The sequence below is a fragment of the Terrapene carolina genome, unplaced genomic scaffold (assembly GCF_002925995.2).
Source record: "Terrapene carolina triunguis isolate 2854851 unplaced genomic scaffold, T_m_triunguis-2.0 Scaffold62, whole genome shotgun sequence".
In the NCBI taxonomy this organism is placed as follows: Eukaryota; Metazoa; Chordata; order Testudines; family Emydidae; genus Terrapene; species Terrapene triunguis.
This window is the reverse complement of record NW_020664413.1, coordinates 35,198,138-35,224,176: the sequence shown is the minus strand read 5'-3', so window position 1 is coordinate 35,224,176 and position 26,039 is coordinate 35,198,138. Positions and strand designations below refer to the sequence as shown.

Genomic DNA, 26,039 nt, shown 5'->3' with positions numbered 1-26,039 from the left:
GTGTGTGTGTGTGTGTGTGTGTGTGTGTGTGTGTGTGTGTGTGTGTGTGTGTGTGTGTGTGTTTATATATGAAAATGTTTACAGCAAACAGTGAATCCTCAAATACCAGTATTTGTGCTGCTGATAATCTCATTCTAAGAATTTGGCAGCTCCAGTCACGGGACAAATATTGGAGCCTGATCTGTATGTCCAACACCAGATAACACAGTTCACATATCAAATGCTAGAAGTGGGCTTGCAAAAAATCTCTAGGTTAACTACAGTTAGTAGAAATTATTCTGAAAATAACTTTTAAATAGCAAATGCACTTAGAGAAAATTATAAGCTGCTTGCAGACAATGTGTGAACATAAAAGGCTCAATTAGCCTAAGGCCTGGCCTATAACTGAAACGTAGTTTAGTTAAGCCATCCTAAGCCCATTGTAGACACTGCTAGGATGGCAGATGCCCTGTGCTGAGGGGCTGAATTTACTACAGCAACTGGGAAAACCCCTTCCATCACTGTAGTAAGTGTCTAAACTACAACGCCAGAGCTGCTGTGCTACAGCTGTGCCACTGTAGCACTTCTACCATAAACACATACCCTACATTATTTGGAGAATTATTTAGTCATTTCTATTTGGTAGCATGTGGGGAAGGTGCTCACTGGGATGACGTGGATCAGTAGGCTGAAAAGGGGGATAAGGGATATCAGAGGTGCTGGAACTAAAAGTGTCGCATCCCTGGTTTGACGTGATTTCCATCATATACAAAGTTTACAGTTTGGTTCAATGGCTCTCAGCACCCCCACTCTACAAATTGTTACAGCATCGCCTGTCTGTAGCTGTCCAAAGGAAGAGGTGGAAGCCCCTAAATTCCTGTCTTGTAACATGGTGTTCAATCTAGTTTTTAAATTGTACTGTAGGGGGCGGTCCTGCATTTGGTAGGGAGAGAGACTGAATGACATACTAGATCTCTTTTCATCTCTAAATGTTTTAAGATGTATATCCTGGACTGTCTCCTCGAAGTGTATTCTGTGGTACAGAAGTGCCTAGCTATAGATAACTGATTTCTTGGTGAGTTTGGGGTGATTACTGGATTTGGGAAGGTAGGTGTGGTGATCTCTGGGTTTCTTGTATATAGTTGTCTGTAGGGTTTCATTGTTGAAGCTGATGCTAGTGTGAAAATTTTTGAGAGACAGTTTAATGGATGGATGTTGGTTGTTGCGATTATGGTGGAAATCTGAGGTTGTCTGTCCAGAAGATGAAAATATCATCGATGTATCTCCGATATCTCATTGGTTTGCTGGTGCATTTGTCCAGAAATTCTTCTTCAAGGTGGCCCGTGAAAAGATTGGCATATTGGGGAGCCATCTTAGTACCCATGACTAGTATCCATGGTTGTTTCCATAGTTTAGAACAGGCCATGCAAATACCCTTAGAGAACCTGCTTCAATACAGAAATAAAATCCCCTTCAACCGCATATGGCCTAGTTGTCACCTATCACCCTACACTGTAACTCATACAGGGTGTCATTAAACAACTACATCCCATACTTGATGGGAACAACATCCTGAAAGAAATCTTTCCTGATCCTCCTCTTCTGGCCTTCAAACAACTTCAAACTTCTCTAAGCTCATCAGAAGCAAGCTCCCCATAGACCAGAGCACACCTGACCCTTCTAGAACAACAGATGCAAGACCTGCAGACATACCTTCACTGCTACAATCCTCAACACTCCCCAAAACACATCATTCAAGATCCACATGCCCATCACAACAAGTGGTGTACCTCATCCAATGCACTAATTGCCTAAATAACAATTATGTGGGTGACGCAAAGCTGTCACTTTGCTCTTGAATGAACTCACACAGAAAAATGATAAAAGACAAAAATACCGTATCACCTATGGGTGAACTCTTCACAAAGGGATCACTTTATATCTGACTTCTCAGTCCTCATCCTGCATAACACCTTCAAAAGACAAGCCTGGTAGCTTAAATTCATAACTTTTGCTAGACACTAACAATCATGGTTTTAAGAAAGAGAGTGGATTTATGGCTAATTACAACAAACTATGACCTACTAATTTCCCCTTTTCCCCCCCCCCCCCCCCCCCCCCCAAACAGGAGAGGTGTTAACTGGCCACTTCACCTTGAATGATCCCTTGAAATGTGTTAACTACTTAAGTTAAACTATCAGTTCCACCTTGTATTTAGCTGTGACGCTCTGAGTACACTTCCCAGAGCTGAAGAAGAGTGCTGTGTAAACTCGAAAGCTTGTCTCATTCCTAAACTGTGGCAAACAGAACAATTGCTGGTCGTCTTCAGAAACCGGGCTGGCGACATGATACTGGCTCTCTTCCTTCTTGTTTCCAAATTACACCTTGCTATTGCTAGAAAGGGTTAGCCTGTAGAGGTATACTGGCAATTTCCCTGTTGGAGATGCAGCTTATACTGGCAAAAGAACTCTATTGCCGGTATAATCTAAACCAGTTCCTTGAACCGAGTATTTATACTTGTGAAAGGACTTCTTGGCTGGTATCACTCCATCTACACTGCGGCTTTTTCCAGATTAGCTATACTGGTTTGAGATGTGATTTATTTCATTTCATTTCACACTCCTAACCTACATAGTATTCTGGTAAAACTTACTAGGCCTTAAAGAAACAGAGTAGATGAAAAAGAATGATGCTCCGGCACCATGGGGAGCTGAAATGAAAAAGACAGTAAAAATAACTTTTCTAAATGGAAAAAATAAACACTTAACGTGCATGAATACTTTCCTTGCTATTTTTCCATGTAAGCAGTTATTGAAATTGCCATGGAGACGTTATGTGATTGCAACTGGGAGTGGAAATGGTCCATCAGAGAATCTGTAAGGAGTAGTCCACATCATGGAACAGTTGTATCCTGTCTTTGAAAGTTGCACTCTCAAACTACATGTAGTGTAGCACGACCAATAAGCACTACAAAACTTTGTAGCTAATTTTGTGGTATTTTGAGGCCTGTGGCTTGTGTCTTGATGCAGTGAAAGTTATGTAATAATTTAGTCTTTTTGTTGTAAAATGCCACAGTCCAAAAAAGTAAATAACTCCAAACTCCAGACTATAGCAGGCCTTTCACTTCCCTGGGAGGTAAACTGCATACAATGAAACGATGCAGTTCCCATTTATAACTGTTAAAATGTGTTTTTGCATAGATGCTGCTCTGACAGTCAGAAGGAGCATTTAAAAGTTGCTTATTAGTAACTTGCATCAAATAGTATAGAATACTTTTAATGTCTTGTTATATACTGTATTCTCCAGCTGGGAAAACATAATCTACAGTTGCTAGACACACAGCCCTCAGAGTAGTACAAATTGATATAATGTTCCCAAGTGCTGCATTTTGGATTTCTCAGTTTCCCAGTGAAAACACACATAGCCTGGACAATTCAGTGTTGTTTACAAATCTGAGGGAGTGTGAGTCTACTGTTCATCCCAATAAAGGCATGGACTAAAGGTTTGGTGCTCCTGTTGCACTAGCTTCAAAAGGCAGTATGCAGATACCAAGTGCCAGGAGGTGATGCCTCCTGCATTTGGTGAAACAGTATCCTGTTTAAGGGGGATGTTAGACATTTGGCTCACTTGCTTTTTCAAGAATGGGTGTTTAATGTGAAGTTCACTGTCAGTCCTCTGCTGAATAAATTATTCCACATATTTCTGTGAATCTGATACTGGAAGTAAGCCCAAAGAATGAAAGCTTTTTCTTTTCTTGGTAAGGCTACTTGAAAGCCAGAGCCTCCCTGGTTTTTCCAGAGAGAGACATCATTTTCTACTATAATTCTCTGCTGATTAATGGATGTGGACTTGATGGCAGAAGCAAATGAGCCTAATAAAAGGCTGTATGTTATGATCAGATAACTGCATAGTTGCATTATATATATCTTTCTATTAGATGATACCAAATTACCTATTAGTATCTGTTTTGCTACAATAAAGTGCCAGATACCTCAAAGTTGAAATAATTGAATAATAATAAGTGTCTGGTATATTCAGTAGGTGGATACTTTTCATTATAAACATTGCATGTAGCTTTGTAATTTTTCAGTATCTTCTAGCTCATTCTGGTAAGGTGAAGTATCCGTTTTTGTTATGTTTTGCTGTTTCCTGACTATATAATGTTTCTAGCAAGTGATGATAGATCTCAGTCATGGCTGAATGTGTCTGCCTGTTGGATTTAGGTTTCCCACAGTAAGACTTCATGGCCTGGTACACTGATATTTGAACCTGCTTATAGTTTCCTTACTGAAGAGAAGAATAATGGACTGAAAAACACATTCTACTGCTGTTAGCTTTTCAAGTAGATTGAGCTATTCATTAGAAAAAAGAGTGTGCTACAGCAATTAAGTTAGTCTCTGGGCTTAGCCCGCTTGCTGTTTCCAAAAATGAGATGGATTTCTATTTTGCAAATGAACGAATGTTTTATTGATGGTGAAAATTATTAACTAATACCAAACTTGGAAATTTGAATGGAAAGGAGATTTTTGCAGCACAATCCCTGTAGAATCCTAAAGAAATTCTTTACGATGTATAGGAAACATACAGTGGCTTTGTTGCATGCTGAACTGGCTGAAACGCTTTTTTCCTGGTAAATATGAAGGCAGCGGTTTTTTAGGCTTGAATGCTGTACCATCGATATAAGCAGTCTGATCTCGTATTCATGGGAAGAACTTCTGAGTGGAAAAAGTACTGGAAAAAGGAACTGTTTGTATTAAAGCAGTTTTATAAACATTGCTACAGCTAGAATGGGGGGGGAGACCCTATGCTTTCCTGTATTAAAGCAGTGTTGTAATTATTGTTGATGAAGCACTTTAAGAATACGTGGAAACAGGCTTATAATTACATTTCTTGAATAGTTTGTTCTCAGATGAAAACTTCATTGAGCCGCCCAAATGAAATTTTTTGTTTTTTGTAAAAAGCTGTATTAAAAATTGGATTGCTCTTGCTAAGCTATTGGAGCAGGTGAATGGCAGGTGAATGATATCTTACACATTTCAGATAGTATTCAGAAGTTTATTTTACACTTGGACCACTCAAGCATATTTTAAAGCTATAAACTAACCTCTAGTTTTAGTCCCCTATAAGTACTAGTAGCTTGGACATATTTAGAGAAAGTATATATAGAAATAAGTTATTTAAATTGTTATTAAATCATATTGTGGGTGAAATTCACCTCACCCTGAGAAAAACCAAGCTTTGCACAGAGACCAAAGTGTGGACTGTCACGGACTCACAGATCGTGCCCACTCTTGGCCCCATGCGGTCCGTGGGGGGAACCCCTTTCAGTGAGACAGCCCTTCTCGGGGGTCCACTCTCTCTCGGGGTCAGGCCCCTCCATCTCCTGGAGCCGCACCTCTCTGAGCCTTAGCATGTCTGTCTCTCGCTGTGGGCCCCCTCAGGGAGTCCACTTGCTCTGGACTCCCAGGGCCTCCACCCCCACAAGGGGTTGATGCAACCCTGTTCTCTAGACCGGAGTGACTCTCAGCCAGCGTAAAACAGGAGGGTTTATTGAGCGTTGAACACAGCACAGGAAACTCTGACCCTCAGGCCTGGCCTCCCTCAGCACAGCACATCCCAGTCTCCCCTGCATTCAGATGGACTCTGCCTGCTTCCCCTCTCCAGCCCAGAGCCCCCCTGCTTCCCAGCTGGGCATCTGATGTCACCGGCCCCAGGCCCCGCCTCTGTTCATTGTCTTCTTTCCAGGTAAACAGGGTGGTATGGGCCTCCTCTCCTCTCCGCCCTCCTCTGGCTGGTTAGGTCATGGGGTCCTCTCTTCGCAGCCCATTGTCCTCCCACTGGCCAGAACCGGCTGCGACTCCTGAGCTGGGTCTCCGGATAGGGGTGTCCCCCCTCCAGGCCATCGGCTGGGGTCCCAAGTTCCCTCTCCGGTCCTCTGTAACCACAAACTCCCCCTCACCTCGTTAAACCAGTAACACCCAGGGACACTGAGTCCCACTCCCTCTGCGTGCAAACCATTGGAAAACCACGAAAAAATAAAAAAAAAAACCCACTTCGTCACAGGGACAATGGGGCAACACTATGGGCAGGGTGCAGGTCTGCAATGCAGGCGCTCTTCCAACTGAACTAACAGCCAATATCACATCACACCTCCTTTGTCAGGGTTCCTAGCCACTTGGTCCATGTTGAGGGTTGTGTCGCTGGCCTCTTCCACCAGCAATCACCACCCTGCCTTACCCCCAACGTTGTTTTCTGTGCCAGCCTGTTTCTATCCACAACACACACTCATCTAGTATGTAGGGATGCAGTTCACTCACGTGCACTTACATGCAGCTTTCTTATGGAGGTATACCGCCATATTGGTCACTGTATACCCTCCCCACTAGGGTGCAGTGCATGGATTTTTGCCACGGTTAAACTAAGTCATGGAGCTCAAAAAAGATGCATGGTCTATGCCTGCAATACAGTTTTCAACAAATGCCTAAATCCTTCAGGATCAGAGAAGGAAAAGTGATCCAAGATGAAAGAGCATCCAGTGACTGCAAAGGGCAGGTCAGACCATGTGGGCCCCTAACCTTTTAGATACTTGCATTAACAAGGGCATCTTGCTACTGGCTACCATCTTCTCTCATGCTAAACCTGAATCCATGCTGTAGGTTGGGCTGGTTGGAAGGAGTGCACGTTGTGTTAACAATGACAGAGCAGGTTAGTTGGCATACCTGAGGAGAGGATGTGGAGAAGAGAGAGTACGGGGACTGAAGTAGTTTGCACGGTTTATACCAAGCATCAACTCCTACCATTGGCTGGAATGTTGTCTATTGTTTCGATTGTGTGTTCTTGAGTCCCGGGACTCTTTTTTATGTGTAGAGACAGCCTAGCATACTGTGGGTGCTACCGCAGGGTGAGTACTAAATAATAAGTGCACACTGTGTTAAACTGAATATCTGATTAAATATCATGTCTCTGTGAAAACACACCTGACTGTAACACCTTATGCCAAATCACATTAAATTGTGAGAATGGGTTTAAACACAGAAGTCAAATGTAAAATTTATAGTCATGGTTCCCAGAGGAACAATAATGTGCTTTCAGTTAAAAATGCTAAGTTGGAGTCTGAAGATGTTTCTTCGATACTTGACCGTCAGTAGCTATATCCAATTTGGCATTTTGCAAACTATATATTGCCTCAATGGGGCAAGACTACTACTTACAATTAATCATACCTTGTTTTACTCTTGAAAGTATATTGAATGTAGGCTCCTAAAGAATGAAGAGACAATGTGGCTTACTTGAGCTACATAAAATAAGTGTTAGGGTGTGTATATTACCAATGAAATCTTGAAATGTTTTCCAACCAATTTTATTAAACATTATAGAGCAGTTGTGGGCAACTGGCTGCCCGCGAGCCGCACGCACCCCGTCAGGGTAATCCACTGGCGGGCCGCGAGACAGTTTGTTTACATTGACCGTCCGCAGGCACAGCCACCCGCAGCTCCCAGTGGCTGCGGTTTGCCATTCCCAGCCAACGGGCGCTGCAGGAAGTGGTGGCCAGCACGTGAAACCAGAAATAAGGCTTCTTATTGGGTTGTTTACAGTTTTGAATTCCCAAGACTTTCATGTTTTGTACTGTTTCTCATTAACTGTCAGGCAAGGAGGGGAAAAACAAAAGAAACCATTTTTCTTGCTCTGTATTTTTGTCCTCGGTGGTAGGTGGGTGGTAAAGAGATGATTTGCTTCTGATGTTATAGTACATATACATTTATATAACTTGATGCTGGGAGACTTCTGTCTTTCAAAACATTGCTTTATTATGTTTTTTGTTTCACTTGAAAACTAACATTATTAGGGTTATATATAGAGTCTGTTCATTTTGTATTAGTTTTCTGGGTTTATTCTAGCATGTGGGTCCCTGAAATTTTCTGGCTGAAAATGGTGTGGCCAAGATTGTTTGTTTAAAGAAAAACTAAATATAATCCACTGTAATCACCAAAATATTCTTGTTTCATTGTACAGAGTTTTATTAAGATTTTGTACGTCAGGTACTGAAAATTTGAAGTACCATACTGAAATACTGCAGCAATGATTATCCCAACAACTTTAAAGTATGAGCTGTTCCTGTACTAGAGGACTGGAGCTGGGTTCCCCCCCCCCCCATAATAAAAGTTTGTTTTACTGGATCCGATGCCACTATTTTTTTTTTAATACTTTAAAAATACATAATTCTGTTGGTTACTCTTATAAGACCAGTATTTATATAATAATATGGAGATATACCTATCTCATAGAACTGGAAGGGACCCCAAAAGGTCATTGAGTCCAGCCCCCTGCCTTCACTAGCAGGACCAAGTACTGATTTTGCCCCAGATCCCTAAGTGGCCCCCTCAGGGATTGAACTCACAACCCTGGGTTTAGCAGGCCAATGCTCAAACCACTGAGCTATCCGTCCCCCTGTCTGCTTGTATTTTATACTCCAGTTGGGTAACAGTAGAACATAAAACTGTAAAATGCTCTTTATATATTAACAGCAACTTATTTATAAAGTTGAATACACTTGTAATGAAGCACAGCTTATTCAAACTTATTTTAATATTTGCACTGAATGTTTTTCAGGAACTCTAGAAAGGAACTTAATGACATACGATTTGAGTTTACTCCAGGCAGAGGTAAGACGATTGTTAATTAAAATAATTATTTTAGTGCTCAAAAGTGTATTTCAGAATTTATTGCTGTTTATGGTTAATATAAATTACCACTCTGAAGTGTTTCCTACTATGCAAAGGTTTTATATTACACTATTTAAACCAAACAAAAATAATGCAGAATATGTAAATTCTAGTGACAAAGTTATATCTTGAACAGTATAGTAGATACAGGATAGACTTTTTGTTTCACTTTTTAATATAGTGAAATATGCAGTATATAGAAAGGTCTCTTTGCAAGGTGACATGAGTTGCACCATAAAAATGTACATGCTGTAACAATAAACTGATCATTGTATGAGTGATGGAAAGTAGAGTAAGGTATCCCTGAAAGCACATGTGGTTATAGTCTGAAATAGTACTCTGAAAATGGCATTGTGAGGGTCCACATTTGAGACTCTTTTGACTTCCATATAAAACTTGCTCAGTTTTACAAGTGAGAAGTATTTGCCAATTCTGCAAACTCCATCTTTATCTGAAAGTTTAGCTGTATTTCTGGCTTGTGTCTCTTCACTAATAATTAAGTTATTGTAATTGGAACTTTAGAATCCAGCTCACTTTTCCAGCTGTATTTGCTTTCTATTGCTAATAGTTGTAAGAAGCCATACAACTGTATTTTTGCAGATATTATTGGTTAAAACACACAGCTGATAGGTTGAGTAAGAAGATACAGTCCACTTAGCCAACATTTGGGCTATAACTGTACTTCAAATTTCACAGCAACAGTTTTCTAAATTGAGTAAATACTAAGAGTGCTACTGCCTACAAAGGAATCTAAATTGGAAGGGAAATTATGATTACTTAAAGATGTATTTTTCTTGGACATAGGAAGGGGTGTGTGGGTGTTTTCTTTTGGGTAAAATATACCTATAGTGTAATTGATGGGATATATAGGGCTATATGCTCTCCTCTCTTATTAATTTAATTTATTTATATAGTGGGATTTTTGCAATCGTTTGTTTTTAATATAAGTACACAAACATACCCCCTATCGCTGGCAATCATTAAGGAGATCAGCCTCTAGATGATCCCCCAAACAGATCTTTATCTACCTGGATTTCTTACTGATTGTGGCGATAAAAAGAGAGAGAACAAGGGCTGACCAGGAGCCAGTGTGCTGTTCTGACAGGCAGGTAGACACCATGAGTCATGCTTTTGTGAACTCCAGGCTATATTACTGCAACTCTCTCTAAGCCTGGGAATGAGTACACAAACCATGGAAAATGTCCAAATGATCAAAAATATAGCAGCCTGCTTACTAAGAAACACCCTCACCCCAGGGTTCCGGTCAGTGACCTGACCTCCCATTTACAGACAAATTGAGAACAGGGTTGTAGGTCTAAGATCTGCAGGAATGGGGATTGAGCTATTTTCGGCACTGTCTCTCTCCTTCCTTAGCCTTGGCTTTCTACAACAATTGCATCCTTCAGGAATGAAGGAGCTGTACACAGAGTAAGACATGAGCGTTGAAGATGGTGCTCTTAGTGTCTACTCCACAGCTATGGAACTCCCTGATCAGAATGACCTTGAAAATTACAACTTTGAAATCCAAATGAAAGGGCCCATCTCTTCAATGTAGCTCTTTCTTCATAACAATAATAAAGCAAGCTCAACAAGAGAACTTAACGTGATTATCTTTTCTGCCTGGGGAGGAAGAGAGTGAGAATCACACCGCAACAACCCCCTGTCTTCTTTTCTTGTAAGGTGCTCAGATATTACAATGATGAGTGCAATATAAAATATCTAGTTAGGTAATAAGGGAGAAATGTCAGTGCCAGGGAATGATCTTTATGGGCTTCACGAAGAATCAAAATGTTATCTTGTTTCTTGCTGTGCAGAGTATGATGGGCTAATAATCAATGGGAAATTATGGTACCCTTTTTTATCTTTTTCTAATAAAGACGTTTTGAATTCAAGCACACTTAGCTGGGTGTTTGAAGCTGAAATATATTTTCTTAAATTGCATTGGATTATTGATTTTTATTTTATGGCCACTAATACGTATTCATTTCACCTTTTGGACAGACACGGCAGATGGCGTTTCTCAAGAGCTGTTCTCTGCAGGCCTGGTTGATGGTCACGATGTAGTTATAGGTAAATTACACTTAGTTTGCAATTATGCTCTTGCTAAAACTTGTGCTAAATGGATATGTTTCTGCATCTTTTTATAGAAAATGCATTCTCTACTTTGCTTTCCTTTTCATATATGCACAAGAGAGCCAGCAGTCCACTTTGATATAAATCCTTCCATTATCTCTGGAAGTCAGAACTCCTACTGATTTAACATAGGTTTTGATTTCACCGGGCTGTCTCTCCTGCTGTTATTTTTCCAAGCAGTAAGTCATAACTTTTGTGCTAATTCCAATTTTTGTTCAAAAGAAAATTGACTTTTGAATTAGCTAGTTAGGATTTATGGATGAGATTTTTCAAAAGGGCTCAGCATTGGCCTAATTCTGCTCCCATAGAAGTCCATAGTAAATCTCCCATTGAATTCATAGAGGGAGGGAGAGAGAGAGAGGGAGGGAGAGAGAGAGAGAGAGAGAGAAGAATTAGACCAGTCCTGAAAGATTTTAAAAATCCCACCTGATGTCGTCAAGCAATTTCTAGTGAAAAGGGAGAATCTCAAAGTGGTTAATTGCCCTAGGGTCTTTGGTGATCGCTTCTAAAATATTATACTTGGCAAAACATGATTGGCTACGAAAGTCTCTTTTCTCTGCAAGTTGGCTCCTCAAAAATTGGATGCAAGAGTCCAGTAGCTTCGTCTTTTTACCAGAATAAAGGAATTGTTGAAGAGCATAACAAAGGACACTTGTGACTGGAACATCATTAAAAAATATTAGAGGCTTACCTCTCACGTGATGTATATTTGGTACTGGTAACACTATGTAGAATTGAATTACTGCACCAGAATCAAAGCAGTCAAGGAACATTCACACCCATCACATATTGGTTCAGATGAGTTGCTTGTCCAGGTTACCTAGTGGGTTCAACTCCTGGTCCTTGCATTGCTGTCCTTCCTCACCATGTTTGTCCACTTGGTTGGATCCCTGTACCCTCCATGATCCAATTTCCTACATCTAAGTACAAAAAAGTTCTGCTTGAGGGTTTTTAGCCTCATCACCTACCTAAAAGAGGTTACTCAGATACTTTATCAAAATCTAACTCGCTGAAGTATTTTAGGAAGGAAACTGATATTCCGATGCTATTGTATAAACAAAGTCCATGTTTGTTTTGGCTGGGACTGGGAAGCTGAAAAAGAAGCCATACCCGCTTTACCTATAAACAGACAATTTCAGTCTCCATAGCTGTCAACCAGGAGTATGATTCCTGTCTGACTCAGTCCCCAAATTCAGCTGCCATTCCCTGCTTCTTCTCCCACAGGCAGTGTCACCCAGCTCTTTTCCCCATTTTTCTCACAGCAGAAGTGGGAGGTTGCCAGAATTGCAGCCATTTCTCTCTGCATGCAAAGTCTCAAGCCTAATATTTCAACTTGGCCCCATGAAAAAGAATCCCTTGCCTTCTAGCCCTCCCCTTTGCTTTAGAGATGGTATGGAGAAAACTGCACAGATCCTGGGGGACAGGAAGGAATATTTGAAAATCAGTATTTGAAAATCAGTAAGATCAAACTTGCACCTGGGTAAGCTGGAAGCTCGCTCCTCTTAGCTGGTGTGCTGGCTGCATTCACTGGTGCTCCTTTTCTTGTATCTCAGCAACACAGACTAAATTTAGGCCTCCCAGTCCCTGAAAACTGGAGCCTGAGGTACCATAGGGGCTGCAGGGATTGGGACATGTACCACTGAACAAATGCTAAATTCACAACTTTAAATATTCAATCAACTTGTTGTTACTCTTTGGATAAATAGAGATATTATCCAGCTAGTCAGTAATAAAAATAGATTATCGTGTTTTAACCTTATTTTGGACTGTACCAGAGAGTTTGATATTTTTAATACATTGGGGATCTTGATCTTTATTGTTCTCCCTATCTATATGATTGTGTCTTGGTATACCATAGTCTGTCTCATATTGGAGGGGAAAGCCATTTATGTAGCTGTTGGACATTTCATGACTGTACTAAAATCCTGTACGAATGAATTAATTCCAAGTAATAGTATGTCTGGTAAAACTAAAGCAAGTCCTTACCTTGAATCCTGCAGATGCTGATCTTTGCGCTACATTTTTTTAAATTTTGCATGTAGTATTTCATAATGTCTGCTCATTTGTGCAGCATTTTAACATTCCAGAAATTTGTAGACAGAACAGTATTCTTCTGGAATGTGGCTTACTCTTTTCATATCTCACTGATGCACACACATCCTGCGAACTTTTGTTTTGCTTCTGCACAAAAATATAAAAATTAAATTTGAGTTAGATTAAGGTCCATTTACCTCCTCCAAAATAACCAAACCAAAAACCATCCCGGATACAGAAATGCACATATATAAAGCGGATATCTGCAGATTTGTAGGACTCTAGATACAAAATTTTGGATCCACATCGATCCGCAAACATGGTCCACGGTATCTGGATGTTGATATCCACAGATTTGCAGGGCTCTACAAATTTTCATCTCACTGAGATTTTATAGCATGGGGGAAAAAGTCCTGTAAATAGTGATTGGTAGATGGAAAAGAACAGTGGATGTTATGCCCATTACTAGAAGCAGTAGTGAATGTAATACTGGATCCAGAGAAACTTGGACTTCAGGTTTCATGTCCAGATGTTATGTATATTTCAATTCATTCTTTAACCATGCTTTAAAGGGATTGTCCAGTCTTGTCCAAAAAATATAGTCAGGAGCACAAACTGAGTGTTATGCTTGTACACCTGAATAATAGATTTACCACGGGTCTTTTAACTGCCATACCTCCTGTAAGAAAATAAAAAACAGCATTAAATCATTTGAACTGGGAACTGAAAAATTGATTTCCCAGAGTAGGTTAAAAGAAATTGAGCAAAACTTGTTCCACTAACTTGAATACTGGAGGAATTAATTTAACTCATTTGGGTTTTAAAAACAAGCTAAAATCCTGACGGGAAGATGGTCCTGAACGTGTAAATCTGTTTAGGAAGCTCATTTGTTGTGCATGTCTTGATATTGCCTTGATTACTTCAAAATAAAAGGCTTAAAATCTTCCTCTGTGTGTGGGGGGGTGGGTGGGGGGGAGCTATGGCAGGGATATTAGTTTGGTTAACCTTGCTTCAGCAGAGGACCTGGTTCCATTAGCTTCCAGATTGAATGCAGCTGATAAATGGTTTCACGTTTTAGCTGAAGCATGCACAAATTTGGCCTGTAAATAATGTGCATGAAAACAAAGCTGAGTTCTGTGAAAGCCTTGTGAAACTTGAGCTTTTCATAGCTCCTTTTTATAAATCTGAGGAGCTGTAGAGCTGGAAAATCGGGGACACCTGTGATTAGTATCAGGATAGACAGTTTCTTGGCATAACCTGTTCCTGAAGGATTGTTGGAACTGTGCTCATCAAAGACTGTTGCAGAAAGCGTGGCAACTGCATGTGAGTAAAAGCTGTTACTGGGGTTCATTTGGCATGTACCCTTTCACAGCATTTGCTGTTAACTCTCAACATTTTTCACCTCCTGAGTGCTACTGGATTTGCTTCAGTTAACATGGGCTTCAGAGGAAGATTTTGAACTGAAATAAGGGTGTCAAGGATAAGCTATGCTGTACTGGCAATAGGCGGAGAAGAGCAGACCCCAGTGGCTGAGAAGGAGAAGCCACCTGCCCCCAAGGCTTGGATGCTCACACTACCACACCTAAGAGAAGGAGATGTAAGGTGGTGGATGCACAGAGGCATCCATCTGCTGACCTGACGACATCTTGGGAAGTGTGCTGCCTGCTTGGAGCCCTCATCCAAGACATCACAGAGTGATGAGGCTCATTGGACCTCTGACCACTACCCCATGATGTTCAACCATGTGGGCACCAAGGATACCGTCTGGTATAACCCAAAGCAGATAAGTAGGATGAGATTAAGGGCCCAGGCAAGAATATGCATCCTAGAGGTGAATGCATGGCTGTGCAGGGGATATTGACAGAAGGTTTTGGCTTCCTAGACCATAGGATGCTGTTCCAGGAAAGAGGATTACTGGGAAGAGATGAGGCCCACCTGACCAGGAAGGGAAAGAGCACCTTCAGACACTGGCTCATCAACCTAGTGAGGAGGGATTTAAATTAGGCTTTTGTCAGCTTCCCCCTTTGAACCTATGTGTAAGTATGAAAAAGGTGTCCTTAGAGGGCTAGATGTTGGGATGGGTGAGGGAGGAGAGGAATGGAAAAGTAGGGTCATAGGAACATCAAGAGAGAAAACAGTGGGGGAATCTGCACAACATATTAGATGTCTATACACACAAGCAAGGCATATGGGGGATAAACAGGAAAAACAAGAAGTATTAGTACATAAGCTAAATTATGACTTGGCATCAGAGAGACTTAGTGGGGTGAAGTTAATGACTGGAATATTGGCATAGTTTGTTCAGGAAGGACAAATAGCGAAAAAAGGAGGTGTTGCATATACATAAAGAATATATACACTTGTTGTTGTTTGAGTGATAGTCCCTATGTGTATTCCACACATGGGCATGTATACGTGCCATGCACCTCAGTCCAGAGATTGTAGGCCAAGACGACCCTCTCGAGAAACATTCCACCATCAGCCTCTGCTCAAGCAGCAGAGGGTTCCCGGGTCTCAATTTTCAACCCCCACTACTACTGTGACCTCTACCTGTTCCTAGTCAAGAACCACTCAGTGTTACTGATGTCAAACACTTCTATCCCTCCCCAATTTTTGGGGTAATCTCTCACTTTTTGCCCACAAGTGGGACTCTGTCATGACAGACAGTTGAGTTCTAGAAATTATCAACTGTGATTACTCCATTGAATTTCTCTCCCTTCCTCCCCACAAACCTCCTTCCCTCTTCCTCTTCAGGGACCACTCAAAAGGAGATTCTTCGGCAGGAATAGATTCCCTCTTCAGTGACCAATAGAACAAGGGCCACCTCAGTTTCAAGGGAGAGGGTTCTATTCCCCATACTTCTTAATCACCCCCAAAAATGGAGGATGGAGACCCATTCTAGACATTCAACAGTTGAACATCTTTATTTGAAAGTAAAAATTTAGAAAGTCAAAATACACTAGCATCAATAATTCCTTCCCTAGAGGAGGGAATCTGATTCATGCCTCTCAACATGGCTGCCTATATTTGTATAGACATTCATCTATCCCATAAAATGTTTCTCCGGTTCCTGGTAAGTCAGGAACACTATCAGCTCAGAGTCTTTCCCTTTGGATTCACCACGGCGCACAGGATATTCATAAGGGTTTTCTCTGTGGTGGCAGACCAAATGAGATGTCACGATTACAGAATTTTCCCATATTTGGACAATTGGCTCCTAATAGGTTTCCAACCACAAGGTTAGATCAGTGACTTTGTTCCTGCTCCATCTTCTAGCAGCACTGGGTGTCTGTGTGAACAAATAAAAGTCCATTTTGACCCCCCACACAGACAAACTTTACTGGGGCAATGCTGGACTCAGTTTCAGCAAGATATTTTCTCCCCACAGAAAGATTTCAGTGAAAAGTCTGATAACACAGGCTACTTGCAGACCAAAGACTATAGTGAAAATATGCCTTTCTCTACTAGGCCATGTGTCTTCGTGTACTTATGTGACACCATTCACCAGACTTCATCTGTGCTGCCTGCAGGCCTTTCTCTGGTCTGTCTGCTCACCAAAGACTGTATGTCATTACCTCTCTTACCTGGTGGTCGAACCCAAAACAAGTGTGAGTAGGAGTCACATTCAGCACTCCCACCCCCAGTACCACCACCACAACAGACACATCCCTTCTGGGTTGGGGCACTCACCTGAATGATCACACTGTACAGGGCATTTGGACCGCATGGGAGGCCAGACTGCACGTCAACCTGCTAGAACTGAGTGTAGTCCACCTGGCCAGCAGGTCTTTCTCCTGCTTATAGTCACTCTATATCCAAGTAATATTGGACAACATCACCACGTTCTTTATATAAACAAGCAGGGTGGAGCAAGATCCCTTCCCCTTTGCCTGGAAGCAGTCAGGCTTCAGAATTGATGCATCAGAAACCACATCACTGGATAGCCACATACCTACCAAGTGTTCACTATTCCTTAGCAAGTAACCTAGTTAGGCACTTCTGTGCAGATCACAAGTGGGAAATACACAGCTCTGTCCTGAGTGATATGTTCACTCTCTGTGGGGAATACCTCAATGGGTTCTCTTTGCATCCCAACAAACAGGAAATTTCCCCTGTACCTCTCTAGAGCAGTTATGGGCCACGACTCCCAAGGTGATGCTTTCCTGTTGACATGGACAGACCAACTCCAATATGCTTTTCCACCCACTCTCCTGCTACCACAGGTCTTGAGAAAGATTTGTCGTGACTTGGGTCAGAGTCATTCTCATAGCACCCAACTGCCCCAGAGAATTTTGGTTCCCAGAATTTTGAGAATGTCAGCCTGTCCTCCTCTCAGGGTCTGTCCTTTCTGAGATCACCTAACTCAGGAAGATTGCAAAATCAGACACTCCAATTCAGATCCACTTCACCTGATGGCCTGGCATTTGGATGGGCATCAGATCTAGAATGCTCATGTTCAGAGGCCATTCAAGCCATTCTTACTCAAAGTAAGAAAGATTCAATTAGGAACTGCTTCCTAGCTAAATGGAAACATTTCTCTACTTGGGAACAGTGCAATCAGTCTTCTTCAGACTCTGAAGATATCTCAGTCAATTTAGATTATGTCCGGTCATTGAAGAACTCGGGTCTTTTCATTAGCTCGTTGCGGGTCTATCTTGCAGTAATCAGTGCTTTCTTCCCTCTAGTAGACAGGGTTCTGTGTTTCGTCACCCAACTCAGAAATCAGAGTTAGGAGCAAGATGTAGGGCCAAGGTAGAGAACAGTGATGTGTTTCCGATTCTGTACAATAGAGGCTTTCAAAAAGGACTCGATCAGAGCTCACTAACAAACTGTTAATGCATGCCAGCAGGGTCCATTCAGTCTGCAGCAGGTTAGTGTTGTGTAGATTCACACCCCAGCTTGCCGCAAACTAAATGGTTGTGTAGAAGAGCCTTAAATGATTAAAGCTTGCCATATGCCATTCAACTGATTTAGCTTGGACAGTAGGCCAGCTTGCTACTTGGATATATTTAGCCAAACTAAACTTTTAAGCTATTGGCTTGACAATGGTCAAGCAGCTCAAATAAGAGTAAGCTTTGTGGCAATTTCTCATTTAAAAAAATAGCAACTCAATTCAGAAACACGTTTGGCATAGTTTGTCAATCTGTAGTTCCCTCCATCTATTATTGTGGTTAAAAAGATAGTAAATTCCAAGCTTTGCATATCCTACACATTTTTTAAGGGAATGTTTTGTCTTATATGAAGCCAGTGGAATTATGTATTTCTGTAACAGCTCAAAGGTGTACTATTTTATGTGCTAGAGCCTAGCTTCAATTAAATTCCCCAAAGTCAAGATGCTCTTACATGTCCCTTTCTGCCCACCAAAAATGAAACAAAACCAAAACACCCTGATAAGGGCTTGGTGATGAGATATACAATTGTGGATCAGTGTGTTAATGACACGATCCTGTGTTCAGAAATGATTGCCAAGAGACCTCCATATAGATTTTGAACAGCATAGAGGAGAGGATAGTCTGATACATATCAGATATTTTGATGCACTTGTTCACTACCACTGGTTTGACTCCTATTTGCCAGATATTCTAATCAGAACCAAGCAACATCACTTAGTCACCAGAGCAACAACTTTTGTTCAAGAATATCAAACATTTCTTACTGAGAAGTCTACTATGTCAGAAAGAGCCAACTGAGTAATATGTAGATAATATTTGGAATGGGCAACACTAATCATTTCTTTATCTACATCTGTTACATTCTCTTGTAAGAAGTTTGAAGCCATTTGGAGAGTATTGTTTGAATCTCATTTCTGCACCTGCCCTTTCATTAATACCAACTTAAAATACCGCAATTTAGCGTGGTTTCTTTTTCACTTGGGTGCTGATTCACATTCAGCAAAGGTGGTAAGAACTGCTGCAATAAGTAGGTGAGGTTGAAAGCCTCACATCTAGAGTAAAAGATTGTTGGATTCAAAGACAAGTGTGCTGGCCACACCAAAGAATGGGTGCTGGACCAACTTCACAGTGGCTTCGCCATAAGAAATACTGAGTAATAAAGAATAGTATTGATGGCTCTCTATTAACCTTAGAAATTAGAAAATGTCATAGAAATTAGAAAATGAAAAGACTACTGGTCTCCCCCCTTCTACTGATAAATTATTCCCTACAATATTTTACTGTTTGTTTGTGTTTAATTTTATTTACTTTTGTCCAGTCTAGTTTCAAATGTCTCACATGCTAGAGCTTCTGCTTCTTCCCTTTTGAATAGTTTATGCATTTTTAGCATCAGAATTTCCCCTCCCTCCTTTGCTTACCTCCTTTTCTACCCACTGACTTCTGGTTAATAGTCCCTTATGCTCAGGTGAATCATTCCTCTCTCTCTTTTGTGTTTATTCCATCATTCAAGTATCTGAAGCTAGTTCTAGGTAGCATAAGACCTGGGGATTCAGGTGAGGTTGGTGGCAGCCATGACTACCCTCTGTCTTGGTTTTTTGCATTACTGTTATGCATTAAGGTCTAAAATGGAGGATAGTGCATATGACAGACCAAGCACTGAGGCTGCTAGGCACACTAGAGAACACCAAAGTGAAGCAGTGGCAGTAGTGCTCAACCTTCCATATAAAAAGAGAAAAAGCTGTCCCCATCTTTGCTCCAACTATCTCCATCCAACAATTCTGTTACTTTCTTCTTCCATGACTTAATGCTTCAGGGCTTGCAGCCTAAAATCTGATCAGCTTTTTTTTGTACCGTATCATATTGCAAACTCTTATCTAACTATTTGACCGATCACCACAAGTTTCATTCTTAGATTTGTTGCACTGAGACTATTTCATTCATTTTGTTTGCAAGTCAGTCTTCTGTGATACATCTGCCATACCACAAAAGCTATTTTTTGTCATGAAATTCTGTCCAGGGAATTGCTCTCTTAGTAAATGAATAGTGGTTTTGCTTGTTTGTCTGGAGAGGTAAAAGCAGAAGTGTTCATGTTAATCCACATGTGATTTATTATTTTTTTTTTAAGGAAAGGTTGATAGTTTTGAGATACATAGACCACATGATGCATAAAGACTTTGTATAGTACTTTAGGCAGCTTGATCACTCAGTAGAATGATACGGCTTTGAAGGATATCAAAAGGTAGAGTCTTCTCTTCGTTCAAGAATCCTGTAGGGATTCATTTGTAACTTATCTTGTGATTATGCTTGTCTGCTTCAACCAAAGGATTCAAAAGTGAAAGTTCAGTATGTTAACTTTACTCTTCTTAACATCTTCCTATAACAGCATTTGAAGTTGTAGGCACACGAAAATGCCACGCAGTTCCTCGTGGCTTGCCCTTTTTGCTTCTATAGTTTTTTTTTTTTTTTTTTCCTTTTGGCTTTGTTTATCCCCATCTTCATCTTTAAAAAAAGAAATCTACTTATCAGCTGAACTTAGTGATGCTTTTTGTTCACATAATTCTAGCCTACTACCTTTCTTTCTGTAATCAGAAAAGCGATTGTGCTGAAAGTAAGTATATTACAGTTATTTATGAAAAGCTACAACATTGCTAGAAGTACCTAATTTGGGTAGCACTACTTTCTGAAAGCCTGAAGCGTCACAGGTTCTTCATTAATATCTTCAGTGCATCTCAAGTCCCTGCTAATTTTGGTAGTCTTGAGGACTTTGTTGAAGTTTTGTTAAATAGTTTTGTTGTTGTTGTTCAAGCTTTATACTTGTATAGAGTAAAGCTGTAATATCAGTTCCATTCCTCAATTCTCCTGCCACTGTGTAGTACCTATCAAATATATAGATACTCCATAAGGATCCTAATGACAGACCAAAGAAACTCAATCGCTAGAAAATTAGTTTTAATCTCTGTTTCTGGTTGGAACAGACTGTTCTGGAGAGCAGTCTTATTTATCTCTCTCCTGACCTACAGCTAATTTTACTTGAGCTCTTTTATAGTAAGTATTGTCATCTCAACACAGTCACGTAACTCCCATTAGCTTTAATAAGAGATGCGCACACATTATTGATAGACTAGCCCCTAAGGATTTTATAGATAACTAGGAGCTTAAATATTTCAACACATCCAGCTCATTTAGATCCTAACACACTGAAGGGTGACTCATAATGACTAGACTCTTGGGGATTCAGAGAGCATCAAATACAGCCTTAGGTGGTCAAACCTTGCATCTAATTGCTCCTTCAGAGAAGAAAAATCTGAATATTATGCCTTGTTAATCATGTAAGCTGTGTATAAAATGCCTTTGATACTGAAGAACTTTATGTTCATTGAAATATGTTCTGTATTAATTTCAAGGGTCAAGAGAGTTCAGGGTGTTAAACTCATTGTCCAACATAAAAACAGAGATGCAATGAATTCTGGTGGGGTTTCCTACAGAGACCCTAGCTAGCTTACTCAATTTCTTGGTAAACATGCAAAAGCATTTGTTCTAAAGTTTGGAAAAGTAGGCTGTTCATCCTCATTATTTTGTCCACCAGTTATGCCCCATAGCCAACATACTAACTTCTGGCTACACATTTCCTGTTTTTTAACCAGCATAATGTTAACACTGTCACGGGCAGGCTATGGGCAACCAGACCAAGCAGTCAGAGCCAGGGACTGTGGTAGCAGGTCAGGAGTCAGCTGGATCAGGATATCAGGGGGTCAGAAATAGGAGACAAACTGGAGGATAGAACCATGAATCAGACACCAGGAGTTGCGCCAGGCCAGGATGTCAGGGAAATCAAGCCAGAGGCGCAGGAAAAGGAAGCACAAGGCACACAGTCCAGAATAGGGTGGAGCCCAGTTGTTCGGACAGCTTCTTGTTCCTCCTGCTGGCTTAAGTAGGGCCAGCAGGCCAGTCAGCTGCTCTGGGACTCCACCAATAGGACTGAAGGGGCAGAGCCTCAAACTAGAGCTGGGCTTCATAGTCCCAGGTACGCACGTGTCAGCAGGTTGGAGCGTGGCTGCTCCTATAAACTCTGTGAAAACAATGGTCACAATTTGAATCTGTTTGTTTTGCTTATAATATGAGGAATACATTGCTATGAGTCACTGGTATCAGATATTACTTACCCGGTACTTAAATCTTGAGTATTTTTTGTTTTTGACCCCCTAACCAATACCATGTTGCTGGAATTGCTTGAACACTAGGTATAGTTCTAGCACCAAAATTATTTCATGTTCACATTTGATATAATGTTCCTATTCAATGGAATATACTCTGTTCTCAGTAGATGGAAAACTTTCTGGCAGCTATTGCTTGCATACTACTTTGGTTCAGTCCTGAGTTTGCGTCTTTCTGCCTGCTACCTCTGGGTATTAAGGAATTTGAGGACTACCATTTTTACATAATCTCTAGATTTTATGCAGTTCAAGTGGGGATGAATATTTCAGAGGTTCCTATCTGTCAGAACTGTCTTTAAGCAATGCAAACATGGATTTGCAACCTTCCTACTACATAAGGCTGGCAAGAATTCAACATTTTTATCCCACCATTTCCTGTTTAAGAAGATTTACTGTCAATATCTGTTTCCAACAGGACCAGATTCAAACCTCCCCTTACAGTCTGCGACTAGGATGTGCATTTGGGTTATAGATTGTTTCAGCATTTAATCTTTTGGAGACTTGATATCTGTCCTCTCACTATACACCTACTCCCCCCCCCCCCCCCACACACACGAAATTAATGCTCTCTAGAAAATGCCAGCATTTTAAGAATTAAACATCACGGGCAAACATTTTTCATCCATACAATTGTGACGGGTTGGATCACAGAAACCCCCTTGGGAGCTGCCACCCGATGTGCCAAGACTACCCCTGCTTCTGTTTTCCCTGCCAGCTCAGGAGTCCAGCACCCCGTCTTGCTGAGTCAGACACTCCTGGCTGACTCCAACACAGACCAAGGGTCCGAATCACTTGTCCCAAAGCTGCAAGTGTACCCAAAAACAGCTCACAGGAGTGTGCTTGTCTTTAGCACTCAGATGCCCAACTCCCAATGGGGTCTAAACCCAGATAAATCCGTTTTACCCTGCATAAAGCTTATGCAGGGCAAACTCATAAATTGTTCGCCCTCTATAACACTGATAGAGAGATATGCACAGTTGTTTGCTCCCCCAGGTATTAATACATACTCTGAGTTAATTACTAAGTAAAAAGTGATTTTATTAAATACAGACAGTAGGATTTAAGTGGTTCAAAGTAGTAACAGACAGAACAAAGTAAGTTACAAGCAAAATAAAATAAATTGCGCAAATCTATGCCTAATCAAACTAAATACAGATAATCTCACCCTCAGAGATGCTTCAGTAAGTTTCTCTCAGACTGGACACCTTCCAGGCCTGGGCACAATTCTTTCCCCTGGTACAGCTCTTGTTCCAGTTTAGGTGTTATCTAGGGGCTTCTCCATGATGGCTCCTCTCTCTCTCTGTTCTCTTCCACCCCTTTATATATCTTTTGCATAAGGCGGGAACTCTTTGTCCCTCTGGGTTTTCACCCCCCCTCACTGGAAAAGCACCAGGTTAAAGATGGATTCCAGTTCAGGTGACATGATCACATGTCACTGCAAGACTTCATTACTCACTTGCCAGCACACACATGTACAGGAAGACTCACAGGTAAACAGCCATCTGCAGACAATGGGAGTCATCAAGATTCCAAACCATCATTAATGGCCCACACTTTACATAATTACAATAGGCCCACAGAGTTACATTTTATATTTCTAGTTTTAGATACAAGAGTGGTACATTTATACAAATCGGATGATCATACTCAGTAGATTATGCACTTTGTAATGATACCTTACAAGAGACCTTTTGCACAGAGCATATCCCAGTTGCATTATATTCACTTATTGTCAAATTTTTATAAAACTATCCCAGTTACATTATATTCACTTATATTTTTATAAAACCATATAGACTGCACAACGTCACAACAATATCTCCAAAAACACACACTTTAATCTGATAATTGTGTTGAACTTTATTCACTTGGAGTTGAGCATTTTAGTTGCTGGGGCTGCTGCTGTCTTCCCTGTATTGACTTCAGCTCATGCAACATCTAGTTGCTCCTCTTAGACTCCTTAGACCCCGGAGCCCGGGAGGGGAAGTGCCCAGCCGGCAGCTCAGGGTCCGGAGGCATGGGGGCTGCCCGAAGCCGGTAGCGCTCGGGCAGCTCGGCTCTTAAACAGAGCCGAAGAGTCAGGGGAGGAGCACAGCAGCCGCGGGAGGGGAAGTGCCCGGCCGGCGGTATTTTTCCCGGACATGTTCGGCTTTTTGGCAATTCCCCCCGGATGGGGGTTTGATTACCAAAAAGCCGGACATGTCCTGGAAAAACCGGACGTATGGTAACCATACATTGCTTTACCTTCCCCACCACTCTCCTCTTAGGGGCAGAAGGGCTCAGCTAGAATGGCTGTGGCCCAGCCTGTGCTGGTGAGGCTTGTGGGGTTGGAGTTGGTGCTGGTTAGGGACAAGGTTTTTTGTTTTGCAAACAAATGTGGCGGGGGGGGGGAATTAGTGTGCAGCTTTGAGGCATAGAGGCTTTTGGATAGGTGATGGTAGCAAGCAGGAGTATGCGGGTTTGTTAATCTTGCTTAATGGCCTCTATAATTGGCCTTTGAAGTACCCAGTGGTGACGTTTGCATTACTGTCTTAGGGTAGCTGAGACAGTTGACTGTTGCGGAGGCAGGAGGTCCAGGGAAGGGTTGGTGATTGGGTGTCTTGATCTCTTTCATAGTGGGTAGAGAAAAATATGTAAATTGTTAACCTGTTCAGAGCAAGGATTGTGTTGTCTTCTCGTTGGAAATTGCATAGCTCAAAAACTTTATAAAAGTTTTGGGGAAAGGTCTCCAAACAAATCCACTTTTGCAAAGGTCCAGGAGTTCACGATGGAAGCTCATAGAGGGGACTGTATATGAACATGGACATTAGTTGCAGTACACTAGCATGTTAGCTAGGATTTAAAATGTTCCAAAGGTTATCTGTTCCCCTCCTTTGGGCTTGAAGAGATCAGGAAGGAATGTCTCTGTCTCTCTTCTTACCCTCCCTGCTATGGTGTAAGATTGCAAGGTTAGCCAGGTGTATTAAGTTTTTGGCTTCTTTTGAAACAGGATACCAGATTTGATTAGTCTGCCCTGGGTTGGCCAGTTTCTAAGAATTTTTTCCCCCCGGTGCCCCAGTAATTTTGGTTGTCTTCAGCAAACCCTTTCAGTGACTTCACCCTATGTAAGAGAGAAACCGATTTAATACACTCTCTGAAAGTGGTTTTACTACTCACTGCCTTAGGGCCAAATTGTAACCTGACTTACATTCCGTGCAAATCCAGGGAACCCAATGGAGTTGCACAGCTTTTAAATCAGGGCAGGACCTGTCCCTTATTAGTATTAGAATAGCTTGTGCTAATGTATATTCCATAATTTTATGTATATATTTCTAGGCCTTGTTTGTCCGCCTTTTACTCCTGTCAAACATTGTGCAGATTTTCCTCAGTGTATTATTGATGATCACCACCAAGTCTTTCCCACTCTGATTAGTATTCAGTATCCTGCTTCCGTGTAGGCCACAGCCTTTGATTCTTTGTGGTGACTAGTCGTGTTGCCTTATCCTTTATCTTAAAGTACACAGCAGGGATCATGTCCTCTTGTGTTTGTTCTGCTATAGTGCTGTTAGTTGGCAAAAACACATTCTATAGTCTCCAGAAGTGCCACCCTCTACTAATCAGTTACAATTGTATTTGCTCCTTTTCTGCACAAGCAAAAGATTGGTGCATATTGGGCAACACTAAATCCAATTTGTTTAAAGGGCTGAATTTCTGGGTACTTTTGTAATATAAATAATCTTTTGACCTGTCCGAGCCATTTATCACTATGGAATTTTCTTCCCAGTCAGCTCGTTTAGTCCCTTACGTATATGCACAGGAAAAACTACAATAATCCTAGATGGCCCTTCCTCCACTTCACTGTTCCTCTTCAGTCAAAACTGCTTTGGCTCTCTCTAATTCTTCTTCGAGTCGGGGCATGTACCAGTCTCCCAGGTTCAAGCCCTGCTCGAACTGCAGCAGCCTGTGAGTGACCCCCACAGCAGCGTCCTTAAGTGCCTGGGGAGTCGCATGTTAAGGAGCAGTGCCGGATCTGCAAAAACTTTTGGCCCCGTACCCAGAAGGAGTGGGACGTCCGCCTCAGTGCT

The 26,039-nt window shown here is 41.4% G+C and overlaps 1 protein-coding gene across 1 annotated transcript in view; it reads left to right on the top strand.

Annotated features, from left to right (window-relative positions):
* STK39 (serine/threonine kinase 39) overlaps positions 1 to 26,039 on the top strand; it is a 163,237-nt gene that overhangs the window by 115,647 nt on the left and 21,551 nt on the right. The window contains exons 15-16 of the mRNA XM_024200630.1: positions 8,590 to 8,642; positions 10,704 to 10,772. Of these exons, the coding sequence (XP_024056398.1) occupies positions 8,590 to 8,642; positions 10,704 to 10,772 (122 nt within the window). The remainder of the gene's footprint in view (positions 1 to 8,589; positions 8,643 to 10,703; positions 10,773 to 26,039) is intronic.